This window comes from Equus przewalskii, chromosome 3 (genome assembly GCF_037783145.1).
Source record: "Equus przewalskii isolate Varuska chromosome 3, EquPr2, whole genome shotgun sequence".
NCBI lineage: Eukaryota > Metazoa > Chordata > Mammalia > Perissodactyla > Equidae > Equus > Equus przewalskii.
The window spans coordinates 37,844,816-37,858,385 of NC_091833.1; the positions used below are offsets into that span (position 1 = coordinate 37,844,816).

A 13,570-nucleotide genomic window follows, 5' to 3' on the forward strand; every position below is an offset into this window, starting at 1 on the left:
CAAGTGAATAACAGCAGAGCAGCAGAACATGGAAGCGGCGAGTTGGTGCAAGACAGTTTGCTCCCAGAGAAGGAGTATTTGGGGACACACTGTAAAAAGCCTTTTTATCCAGGGCTATGGGCCAGGAATGGCCAGGGAGAAATAAGGCAACATGCAAAATAAGATTGAAGCGGGGCCCCGAGGCCACAACGAACAGCCCGTGAGCTTGGAGTCCGTGTCAGGCGTGATGTTAGGAAGCAAGGGGGAGGTGCTGCTCTTACTAGCAGTTCTTGGAATTGGTATGAAAATTAAATCTCACAGCATTTGAATAGGTTTGTTTACTATCCTCTTCCCACTATCAAACCCAGACAGTGATGAGATAATAAAAAGAGTGGGGCTGCTCCATATTTAACCAGCCCAGCTAATCTGTGGCTAACCTCTGGTTAAAATAAGAAATCTCTAGAATCTTTATTTCTACACATGTGTGATTGTATTCTGCTCCTCTGCGTTCATTTAAAAAATGCCTTTTGAAAGTTATCAACTTTGTCTCTGCTAAATCTTGACAGCAAATGAATCAAGAAAGAACCCAGAGAGAAGCCAGGGAAGAGCCCAGAAAGAGCCAGGAAACCTGCAACAAGAGTGTGAATCCAGAGGGGCTGGGTTGGGGTCAGAAGGCTGGCCACTCCACCTCGAGGCATGGCTTACGAGTAGAAAGCCTTTGTATGAGGCTCACCTGGAAATCCAAGAAATGTGCACCACCAAGCAGTAAATCAACACATCAGGCATGGATGCATAATTTCATCAGTAGGAGTATTCAGCAAGTTTTAGGACTTCCTATAGTCTCGAGCACCTGATTTATTCTTTGAAAAATATTAAATAATTTTGATGATAAAAGTGAACTAAGGCAAGAAGGAAAATCTGGGCAGTTTTGGGGCAATAAAGGAACTGGATAGAGTTTAAAATGCCTTCAGGAGCACCATCCTATGTAATATAGGGACAGAATGAAAATGGAATATGAGAATGATTAGGGAGGCACCTAAGTGTAGGATGGATTGGAAAGAAAGGTGAAACATATTAGAGAAACCTGCTAGGAGATTTTTCAGGAGGAAGGAGAGATAACTGATGGTCTGAGTTAGAGTGGTGGCAGTGAAAATGGACAAGAGAAGAGAGAGATGTCAGATATTTCAAAAGAAAAGTTGACAGAACTTGATGATGGACTGTGTGGGCTCCGAAGGAAAGAGCTGGATTGAAGACAACATTCAGGTCATGGCTACAAAGTTACAAGGTAGGAGAGAGAGAATGTTAATTAGAGAAAGTGACAAAGATTACTGCCATGGAGAAGTACAGACGTGGGAGTTGATGGGGTAGCTGCTAGCAGTGTTATATAACAGCAAATCAAAGCAGCCATTGCTCACAGCGTTAAGACGTGCTGAACTGTACAGCTATTACTACCTTCCTGTTCATGAAAGTGCCTTTTGGGGTAATATCTCTTGCTTAGTGTAGTAAGCTAAATTATCACTCCCTAAAGATATTCACGTCCGAATCCCTGCGTCTGTGAACATGTTACTGTAAATGGCAAAAAGGACTTTGTTTGGGGCCCTATTTCAGAATACTTCCTCTTCAACAAAACAAGTGTTCTGTGGTGACTATCAAAATTTAATGACACAGGAGCTAAGTTTATACCAATATGCTCTACACAAAGGCACATTTATGTTTTCTATTTATTTATTTATTGACATTTTAATTAGTGTCCTTTTTTTTTAATGCTTTTTGGTGAGGAAGATTGGCCCTGAGCTAATATCTGTTGCCAATCCCCCTCTTTTTGCCCCAGGACATAGTTGTATATCCTACTTGTAAGTCATTCTAGTTTTTCTATGTGGGATGCCGCTACAGCACGGCTTGATAAGCGATGTGTAGGTCCGCGCCCAGGATCTGAACTGGTGAACTCCAGGCCACCTGAGCAGAGTGTGCAAACTTAACCACTTAGCCAGAGGGCCGGCCCTCAAAGAGACACATATATCTAATTTGATTTACTGTTATATAATTGAGTAGACTTTGAGTAAAGCAGATTACTCTCCATAATGTGGATGAGCCTCATCTGATCAGTTAAAGTCTGTAGGAAAAAAGACTAAGGTTCACCAAAGAGGAAGGAATTTTGTCTCCAGACTGCCTTTGGACTCAAAGCTGAAACATCAACTTCTGCTGGGATTTCCAGTTTGCTGGCTTGCCCTGCAGATTTCAGAATTGCCATCCCCCACAATCAGGTGAGCCACTTCCTTAAAGTAAATCTCCCTCTGTCTCTCTTTCAATACATCCTATTAGTTCTGTTTCTCTGGAGAACCTTGACTAATTTACCCAGGAAAATGACTGTGGTGGTTTCGGTAAACCATAACCTATAGGAACAAGTCACGAAAGCAAGTTCTTCTGTATCTTGGAGTTCCTATCCTTCCTGGAGTAATGCAATGAGTCTCTAAACCTACAGTGACGCCCCAAAGTCTTCTACAACTATTCGGTAATGGCAGAACCCAGAGAGCAAATGTGTCCCTTCAGGACATAGAAGGAGGTGTTTTGGGGGTGGGTTAGTAACAGGGTGGTATGGAGGGGAGGAGTTCTGAACCTGTCAAGAGTTTCAGAGGATAGAAACTCTAGGTTTGAGGATCATTACTGCACAACAGCTGCAAAAGTATGGTTAGTTTCTTAAGCAGTAACTTATTCAATTCATTGATCAAAAAAGCCTCCATTTCCTGTGTGTGTGTGTGTCTGTGTGTGTTTGTATGTAATTGAGGCCATGTGTCCCTAATAAAATGAGTTGATCTTAGAGATATTTCCTGTTATCAGATACTCATGGATAGTATTTACGGTTTTTCCCCTAACCCTATGATAAACTTGGAGATGCTTATTATTGTCGACCCTGAAAAACCTGTATTCTGTGTGTCAGCCCAGAGGAGAGGAGCTATGTGTCTTGGTTATTTGACACAGTCCAGTGCAGCACATTCAGAAGGCTTGTATGCCAGCTTTTCATTCTGCCAATGGCAGATGCCATGGATAAGAAGCAGAAAAGAAAAGAAAAGACAATAAATGACATTATAAATAGCTGCCTTATATTCCTACAAAGAAGCACTCTTTTTTGGGGGGAGCTCAAATATTACTAGTCTATATCTACTTCTGACCAGGGTCTTATTGCTTTTAGTGTATGGTTAACTTTGTTGCCACTAATGAGTTAACAAAATAAATATTTATTGAGCGCTAGAAATTCTTCTAGGCACTGGGAATGAACCCATGAACCAAACAGACAGAGTTCCTTCCTAGAGGATAGTATTTGCTGTTAACCTTGCTGTTGCTGTGCACTTCGGATTCTCAACCTAATCTGTTCCATTTTTGTTTCACTCATCTGCTGCCCTGTCCCTTCTATTTTATGCTGCCCCGTTCATAATTTGTCCTGTAGGCTTCTATTCATGCTTTATCCTGATATCTGTATATCTCAACTCAGTCTTCAATTTCAGAGATGCTTAAAATGGTGGAAGGGTACATACCAAATGAAAGTTAGGTTCACTACAATGGAAAATGTGCCCAAGGGGCAGTTAATTAAAACTGTACACAATCCTCTTCTCTGTTTCTTCTGGATAGTGCTTCCTTTCACTTGTTGACATGTTGCATCCTCTGAATCAGTCTGCATTTCCAACTACTTTTAGATATTTGCAGAATTTGGGGGGTCTTGGGGTAATCGGAACTATAATTCTTCATCTTTGCAGTATTTGCTTTATAGACACTATCTATTGATACAGATTTTCAGGAGAACCTGATAGATCTACATGATATTCTTGGTGCGAAGATTTGGGAATACCTGGATCCACTGGGGGACATTTTTGGCATTAATGAAGGTTCTGTAAATCACTAGTTATTCTGTGGCCTTTTTCCACTCTTACTCCCTGCAGTAGAATATGACATGGTTGATCACTTCCTTCTCTCAGAAACATTTTCTTCATTTGGCTCTCAACACACCACACTCCTACTTCAGTAGGCGTTCCTTTTTCCATCTCCTTGTATAGAAACTTCTCTTCCAGACCTCTAAATGTTGCTTTGCTCAGGATGCAGACCTTTGCTCTGGACTACATTCTCTATAGAATGATCTCGTCCAGGCCATGGCTGTGAGAACAACAGATGACCGCCTTCCTGGGCTTCTGACAATCTGTTAGCAAGCTCCACCATCTTTACTTTCAAATATCTACCAAATAAGAGCAAGTGTCATCACCTCCACCACTACCACCAGGTGAGAGGCACCCTCATGTTCCCTGAGACCACCGGAATGGCCTCCTCCCTGGTACCCTGCTTCCATGCTCTCACACCTGGATCTGGTCTCTGCATAGCAGCAAGATATATTTTTTTAAGTGTAAATTAGATGACATCAAACTATGTTTAAAATCTTTGCATGGCTTCTCATCACCTCCCAACTCTCTGTCCTCTCACTTTGTTTTATTTTGCTCATAACCAGTATCACTATTTGAAATAATACTGCTTATTTTTCTGTTGTTGTTGGTGAATTGTTTATCCTGTTGCCCTCACTAAAGTAAAAGCTGCATGAAGGCAGACTTTTCTATATGGGGCGCCTGTGTGTGGAGAACCTAGAAGAGTATCTGGCACTTTGTTTACACTTGTAACACTAATGAACAAATAAGATTGCTTATTAGAATTTTTTAGATTAAAGTTCTTTTAATTGGGAGAAAAATATTACATTTGCAGGCTCCCCTTTTTATCTATAATTACAGGGTCCTCAATTATTATAGAATGTGGGTTGTTATGGAAAGGGAAATCGGCAGAATGAGAAGTAATTATGACCGCTGTTCAAAGGTGAGAAGGTCTGACCGTTCAGGGATGCTTCTTGGACTCAGGACAGCACATCGCCTGTGTCCACAGCGTTAGGATGCGTCCTCGGCCCAGGGAAGTTTCTTTGATTCTGCAAGACATATTGTTCTATCTTCCCTTGCTCCCTGTGGACTCAAGGCCAGAGGTTCTTCTCTGTCTGGGGAATAATTCAATATGGGGAAGGCCAAATTCTGGCTCTGGTATCAGCCTTAGTTAGTTCCTTCCTTCTTTCCTTTCCCCCCCCCAATATTTTACATACATTCTCCAACCACAGTTAGGATGTTTAAAAGTATAACTTTTCAAACTACACATCTGGAGAAATATCGAATCTCTGAAGAAACAGTGTAAAAGTGAATAACAGTAGTATAATACTGAAGAAATAGCTCTTTTTTGGGCTATTCAAGTGAAAAACCATTTCGAAGGATTCAAAGTGGTTGTTTTATTTTATTATTGTTTGATACAAATTGAACCATCAGTTCATGAAATTAACGAGAATATGCTAAATATATCCTTGGTAGGAGATGTGAAAATCTGTACATGTAGGTTGTGTTCTCGAAAAAAATGAAGTGGGAAAATCTATAATTTAACAGTCAATTTACATGTCAAATCTCCAACTTAATCACTACAAGTTTTGATAAGGTGTTACATGTAACTTACATGTAAATCTGTCTCTAATTTAGTGTATTTACTTAACCCCTATGCGTTTGCTACAAATCTGAAGTGAGTTCACATGACTACATTTTTTCCCTACCATCTATTACTTCTCATCCCAGAATGAGCAATAATATTGATCACTTTCTTTCTTTTACATTGATTTCTTCATTGTTTCAGATTTTCTTTTTAGATGGTTTGAAATGAAAACTAAAAAGGTCCATATAACTTCACACTTTGCAACATTCATATTTCAGGAAACATTTAAAAATATTTCTTGAGGGCTGGCCCTGTGGCCAAGAGGTTAAGTTTGAGCTCAGCTTCGGTGGCCCAGGGTTTCACTGGTTTGGATCCTGGGCGCGACATGGCACCACTCATCAGGCCATGCTGAGGAGGCGTCCCATGTGCCACAGCCAGAGGCACTCACAACTAGAATACACTACTATGTACTGGGGGTGCTTTGGGGAGAAGAAGAAGAAGAAGAAAAGAAAAGAAAAGATTGGTAACAGATGTTAGTGCAGGTGCCAATCTTTAAAAGAAATAAAATTCCTTCCTTAAAAAAAAAATACATATATATTTTTGTAAAATACCCTTAATGTTGATTCTATCTGTTCCTAATTTTCTTTTCAGGGAGTAAGATTAGCAATTCTTCATTTGCAAAAACTCCTCTTTCTGCGTAGAACTACAATACCTTATAAGACACATGGATCAATCCCATAGGCAGGAAGGAAAGGGGCAGTCACAAATAATTAAAAAATATAATTTTAAAATAAGATTTTTGATGTTAACAAAACAATAAAATAATAACTAGAAATAAATCTAACAAAGATTTTCAAGAATTTTATAAAAATATAACATTCTTTTGAAAGACATAAAAAGACCCAAATAAATGAAGTATCATGCTTATGGTTAGAAAGCGTTAAGTATAATAAAAATAGCAGTTTTTACCACATTAATCTATAATTTTATTTCACTTTTATTAGAGTTTTTCATGGAATTTTACAAACTGATCCTAAGTATCATAGAACAAATAAAGTAGGAAGAAGAACAAAAATAATTTAAAGAATGAGGTGGGGATCAGCTCTAGTAGACGTCAAGTTTCACTACGAATTTAACTGTATCCCTACATAAGATACAATATCAATTCAAAGACAAGCCACTGATTAAGTAGATATTTACAATGTATGAAAGTGACAAATGGTGGGGCCGGCCGGGTGGTGTAGGGGTTAAGTTCTCGTGCTCTGCTTCAGCAGCCCAGGGTTCGCAGGTTTGGATCCCGGGTACAGACCTAGCACCGCTCATCAAGCCACACCATGGCGGCATCCCACATGAAATAGAGGAACGTTGGCACAGATGTTAGCTCAGGGACCTTCTTCCTCAGGCAAAAAGAGGAAATTGGCAACAGATGTTAGCTCAGGGCTGATCTTCCTCACCAAACAAACAAAACTCAAAAAACTGGGAAATGGTTACTATCCCTAATATATATATATATATTTAAAAAGAAAAACTCCCAAAACTCAATAAGAAAAAAATAACCAACAGAAATAAACAAAGACTATTAAATGGAAATTCATCAAAGAAAAAAGAAATTGTAAATAAACAGAAGAAAAGACGCTCAACTATATACATAATGAACATATTAATTAAAGAGTGAGGTACCATTTCACAGCTCTCAGACTGGCCACAGGAAGTTGCCACACAATTGTTAACATAGAAAATATGTGGAGCAATGGCACAATGCTGCTTGGTGGAATTATAGATTCGTACTAATATTTTCCACAGAAATTTGAAAATATATAGCACTGTAGAATAAGTACATGTCTGTTTAACTCATAAATTCTATTGGTAATTATATCTCCTGAGAAATTAATACACATATGCATAGGAATCCATATGCAAGAAAGTTCACAGTAGCATTGTGAAGATAAAAATTTTGGGAATGTTATTATCTATTAATAGATGAGCAGATACAGATTGCAGTATAATCAAATAATACAATGCTCTAGAGTATTTCAAATGAACGACCTAGATCTACATACATATTTATATGTATAAATATAAAAAATTAATGTTGGGCAAAAATAGTAAGTTGAAGGAGAAAAAGTGTGATAGTTACATGAAATTTACAAAATTACAAAACAGTATATGAATTATGGCAACAAATGTATGTAGTAAGGATGAAGAACTGCCCAGGAATGCTCATCAAGAAATTTAATTAAAGTATGGTTACTTTTCAAGTGTGTGGAATCACAAAGGGGAATAGAGAAATTCAACTAGATCTACAATGTTTTATTTCTTTAAAAACAACATCTGAAGAAAATGTTAAGATTTGGAAAAGCCAAGTGAGGGGTACAAGGGTTTTTTTTAATATTGTTCTCTATATTTTTCTGCATGTTTAAATTATTTGATGATAGAAAAAGAGACAACCCAATGACATTTAGTTATTTTCTACTCAGCAAATGAGCTATTTTGTGTGAATCTAAAGATAGGACGGTAAGTCGACGATAAATCTCGGAACTACAGTGACTACTACGTATGTATATACTGAATATCCAGTTCCATGCTCCATATTTCATAGACACGTTAGGAGATAATATTCTGAGTTCTACTTTCACATGTCACTGGTGATTGTATGCCATCTCCTTTCAGATTAAGATATTGCTACTTGTAAGTGGATATATGCCTTGGCATGCTTTCCTAGAAAGTGGCAAGGGCTTTACTAATCCAGGTCTCCTTTCTGGGTAAAGGTAAATAATCTGCCCAAATGTAACCTAGGTTCCTTTTTCCTAAGCTAACTGCCATTTATGGTGATTGAACCAGCAACTGTAGCCTCTTTTAAAAACAAATTAACTATTTATTTCTTCCTATCCATGACAAGAGATGCTTTGCACTGCCCAGCGTTTGGAAGAGTTCTGAAGAGTTAGGGAAAGTCATGGACCTGCTGCAGTTAAGACTTACTAGACTACAGAAGATGGCTTGAAACCTAGCCTTGGGGACCGCTGCTGAGGGGTGAAAGCAATTGCGTTTGGCCAGGTGTGCTGTTCTGCTTCACCATCATGCCAAGTCAGCAGCACTCAGTGATTTCACGGTGGCCGAGACTAGGTGTGTATTGATAAACATCTACAACCAAAATGGGAGTTCAAAAGGGTACTTACTCTGACTTTGAGGGATGTGCTCTGATACTTTCTATTCTGCTATCTTATGTATCAGTAGGAAATTGCCTGCTAAAATTCCCTGTGTTGGTCTCACAGTCCCTGATGATTCCCACACCAGAAAGTTGTTTATGAATTATTTCTGTAACTATCGGGTTCAAAAGGCCCACAGTACACGAAATGAGCAACAGCATTCAGAAATCTTTCACTAGTCTACTCCCGGGGAGAACTTTCTTCTATGGAAAACTCTTATCAGTGGAAAATGTTATTTTTAAATCAATAATGAAGCATTACAAGGTAAGAGAATCTTAAAGCCGACTTGATTTCTTGCATACTTTTTATTTTATCTCTGCAACCCCCCCCCTCCCCCCTAACTTTGCTTGCCTAGGGAAAAAAGTCAAATGAGGAAATTCATTGGCTAGACAGGAGTGGAAATGACCACGACATAAAGGCATGAAATAGCACTTTACTTATTATAAATGAAGTGACAGGGAACTAAACCCAGAATTTACCATAAACAACTTGGCAAAGAAACAAGGATGGGGCAATAATAAGATAAACAGTTCTGACAGATGGAGCGTTTAGCTCCATACTTTTCAAGAGCTGTAGGTATTTGCACATAACTCCACGGCTCATCCCTAGGGCAGGTCAATACTCAAGGTACACTTTGTCAATTCCTTGTGACTACCTTCCCCTTACAATGTCCTAACCTCCAATTTATTTGAGCTAAAATATACAGTCATAAATAATACATGTTTAAAAAATAAAACATTTCACCAAATAGTTGAAGAACGGTCCTAAGAGGATGGACATCTGGAATTATAACTGATCACTGTTTGCTGAACTTACTCCGCAGAAAACCGCTAATGGTGTTTCTACAGAAATTCCTCAACAACTTAACATTTCTTTCCTCAGTGCTCTCCCTCAATTAACTCCACTTTATGTATAAAGGCATCTCAAACCTTATCATCCACCCAACTTGAAAATTATGAAAATGCAGGTGCAAAGTCTCAAAGACCAGCTATTTTGAAGCTGACATTGCTCCAAGATTATAGGGTCAAGGAAGCAAGCAAAACATGAGTTCAGTCATATTCACGTCTATCTTGGATATTTTTACTATGTAATTCATATTGTGTTATTTTGTACTTCCACTGGGAATTAGAGCCTAATGTTATGAGGGTTGTTTTCTTCTGTTGTAGGTTTAGCAGCATGTGTCATCTGGAAATACCTAGCAAAAAGGTTTCTGAATGAATTACCTAGATTACACTGAATTTTCCATTTTTAGCTTGTTTCTAAAAACGTAAGTTTTTATTAAAATATTTTTCAAATACAGAATAATCATCAAATTCTAGCAATGGTTCAAAATGTTCGAATGCTATTAACTTTCTAACCTTTGTAAAGAGATTTTTTGTTTTTACGTTAGAGAAAAATATTTTTCCCTATGTCAAAGATCAGTATGAAGATGAATTATTTTGTAGGTCTGTACTACATTGCAGCAATTAGGGGCTGATAACCTTGGCTGCCCATTAATTAGAATCACCTGAGAGCTGGGACCCACCCCCAAGATTCTTCATCAATTGGGGGTATATGGTTTAGGCATGGGATGTTTCAAAGCTCCACAGCTAATTATAATATGCACCGAGTTTGAGAACCACAGCTCTAAAGCCCTGATGCTCAGTGAGAGGTCTGAGGACCAGCAGCATCAGCTTTACCTGGGAGCTGGTTAGAAAAGCAGAAACTTAACTCTGCCCCAGACCTACTGGATCAGACCCACACTATCAGCGGCTCTGATTTAACCCATGCAGAATTCTTTTTTTTTATAAAAATAAGTGGCCAAATCTATTCCATCCTTTCTAATTCTAAAATTCTTATTCTACTAGGCAAGGCACTGAGAAGCACTTTGAAACTTAACCAGAATTCTTTACCTATAAAAATGAGGGACCAAAACCACTCTATCCCCTCCAACCCCAGAAGTCTCATTCCACAAACCTAAACAAATACAATTCTGGGGGAATTTGTAAAAACCGTGTCATAATTCCATCTTCATACCTTTGCATGCACTTCTTCTTGCCTAGAATTCCTATCTTTCTCTTTCCTCACTCGGACACAACATTTAAGATCTAGGTAAACTCCCATCTCTTTTATGAAGCACATCCTAAAAAATAATATAGCTTTTCTCTAAAATTCTGTTGTCAATATAATCAACTCCACAAAGTTTAGCACATTGATTTTTTCTACTATGACATATATACTACTGTGTTTCCTCAATTAGGGGATAAGTGTCTTCAATAAGGAATCATGTCATTTTCCTTTTCTATCCTAATCTAATCTCTAACTTTTCTAAGTGAATTATATATTGTTAAAATGTATATGGGAAATTGATATCAATTTTCACTAATCTCATAGATTATTTATTTAAAACCAGCCTGTCTTTGACCTTTCCCAGTAAAGTAACCTCACATACATGCTGAAGGTTCTCACATGTCCAGGTGAGTTACAATCAGCTGTGCCTTAGGGCTCCCATTCTTTTCTTACTGCTCCCCCGAGGCCTGCTAGCCTCATGATAATACCGCTTCAAATAACTCAGAAACTCTACAGAAAAAGCCTCTGCTCCTTAGCCCTACGGTATGCTCATAGTAAACTTCTCCTACTTTTTTTTTAAAAGATTTAATTTTTTTCCTTTTTCTCCCCAAAGCCCCCCGGTACATAGTTGTATATTCTTCGTTGTGGGTCTTTCCAGTTGTGGCATGTGGGACACCGCCTCAGCATGGTTTGATGAGCGGTGCCATGTCCGCTCCCAGGATTCGAACCAATGAATCACTGGGCCGCCTGCAGCGGAGCACGCGAACTTAACCACTCGGCCACAGGGCCACCCCCTGCAACCTCTCCTATTCTTTAGCTCTATGCCTGTCTTACTCACCGTTACATCTCGACCATCGTGTTTGGCACATACTGGGCATATAAGTGAATTATAAATAGGATGTCAACAAACTCTACAGGAACAAACAACTTCAAAAATATACTACTGAGCTCATGATAACATTTAGAAGTATGATTTTTCTTGTAGTAGCTCCTATATATACTTTTCTTGACGTTTATATATATTTTTCTTTTTATGATACAAATAATACATAGTCATTGTAGAAAACACAGATTAAGCAAAATGGAAAAAAAATATAATCCCTGAAATTGCACAACCCAAATATCCTACTGTTAACAGGTGCACATCTGTCCAGACCATCAATATATATGTAAACATACATGCTATTAAACATAAGTGCTTTTTTGAACAGATCACACTCTATCTACTGCTACATACATTGCTTTTATTCAATGAAGTCTACGTCAAAGCATCACTCCAGCCAGCAAATCAATTTACAACAAAATTCACTCATGAAGATTGCATTAATGGATGTACCAATATTTAACCAATTACCTACCTTTGGAAGATTAAGTTATTTCCATTTTGGTAATCATAAATAATGCTGTGATGAACAATCTCCATCATAAATGTACTCGTCCAAACATTTCTTTAGAATAAAAATATTTAGAATAAAAACATTTCTAGGGCTTGTGATAAAAAGAATTACTGAATGGACCTCTAGAAGTTTGTACTAGTGTGCTCTCTCACCAGGGGATGGGAATTGTCTAAAACGTTTAATCAGCAATAAAGCTGCCATATTCTTGGCTATGATTGTTATTACATACCAGTTATATAGAGTGGCATGTGACATGAAGAGAAACTGATGCAGTTGGAAAATACTCACATTCCTTGGGAGGGCAGACTCCAGTCTGGAGGGATCGGAACTCATAATATGGTATCTCATATTTGAATATGTATGTGAGAATGTCATCAAGTTCGTCCATGTCACTCTGTTTTCAAATAAAAAAATTTTTCTTAGTTCAATTATTTGTTTTGAAACTCATCTTAGAGCAATATAATAAAAAATTATTAGCTGGAGTGAATACTGGGTAATCTTTAGGAATACTGATGTCTTTTTTGAAAGACTAATACAAAACAGAGGCTTGTCTAAAAATCAGTTATTAAAACAATAGAAAAATAGATGCAAGAAATAAAAGTCTGTGCTTTCAGATAAGTATCTTTACTCAAATGCTAATTTTAAAAGAGCATTACAGTAGGTCAACGATAACACCGAAATTTGTTTCAATAATAAATTCTGTTAAAACACATGTTACATTTTAATAACTGAAATAATAAAATGATGAGTCTGAATATTCAATTTTAGGGTCAGAAATGAGACAGTCTTAAATAGATCATTTTATTTCTGCGTCAAAGTGAGGGAGAATATTCATCTTGGCCTATTTTTCCCGGCAGATATAGAGTAATTCCATGTCTAACCTACTTCCCTAATCCGAGTGCTTGGGGAGGGGCCACGCAGAGCTCAAGCGCCCCCCCCTCCCCCACGGTGGCACACACTAGTGCAGAGACCAGCATTCTTTTAACATCGGGTTTTGTGAAACTGTGGCTGAGACTAAATGGACCTGGGACAGGTGATTGTTGCTGAGGAAGTGAGCCAATTACAACCCATATGGCGGAACAAAAGTTCCTTCTTAAGCCTTTTGAAATGATTTCCAAAAAAAATTAGACATATTGCCAACACACAGTCACAGAAATTGAATGTCTGGGTTGAAAAAAAATATTTTCATTGTGAAATTCTTAATTTTTCAGTACTCTGGGTGCTTCAAATAATAAAGCGGTTCAGGACTCTCTGTATTTTCTGAAGTTCTGCTTAGAAGTGGGGAAAGGGGATGAAAGTCCTTTTCTCGACCTACAGCTATGCAATATGGAGCAAAACCGAACATTAATCTATTTACTGCTATGGACCATGTGAAACTCTTAGCACTGACACATCAAGAAAAAAAAGAGAGGGTGGGGAGAGATGTGACAGCCAGCTCTGCCTTCA

The 13,570-nt window shown here is 38.1% G+C and overlaps 1 protein-coding gene across 19 annotated transcripts in view; it reads right to left on the reverse strand.

Moving 5' to 3' along the window:
* BANK1 (B cell scaffold protein with ankyrin repeats 1) overlaps window positions 1-13,570 on the reverse strand; it is a 313,259-nt gene that overhangs the window by 195,133 nt on the left and 104,556 nt on the right. For all 19 annotated transcript variants that reach the window (XM_070614152.1, XM_070614164.1, XM_070614161.1 and 16 more), the window contains one exon: window positions 12,413-12,518. In XM_070614152.1, the coding sequence (XP_070470253.1) occupies window positions 12,413-12,518 (106 nt within the window). The remainder of the gene's footprint in view (window positions 1-12,412; window positions 12,519-13,570) is intronic.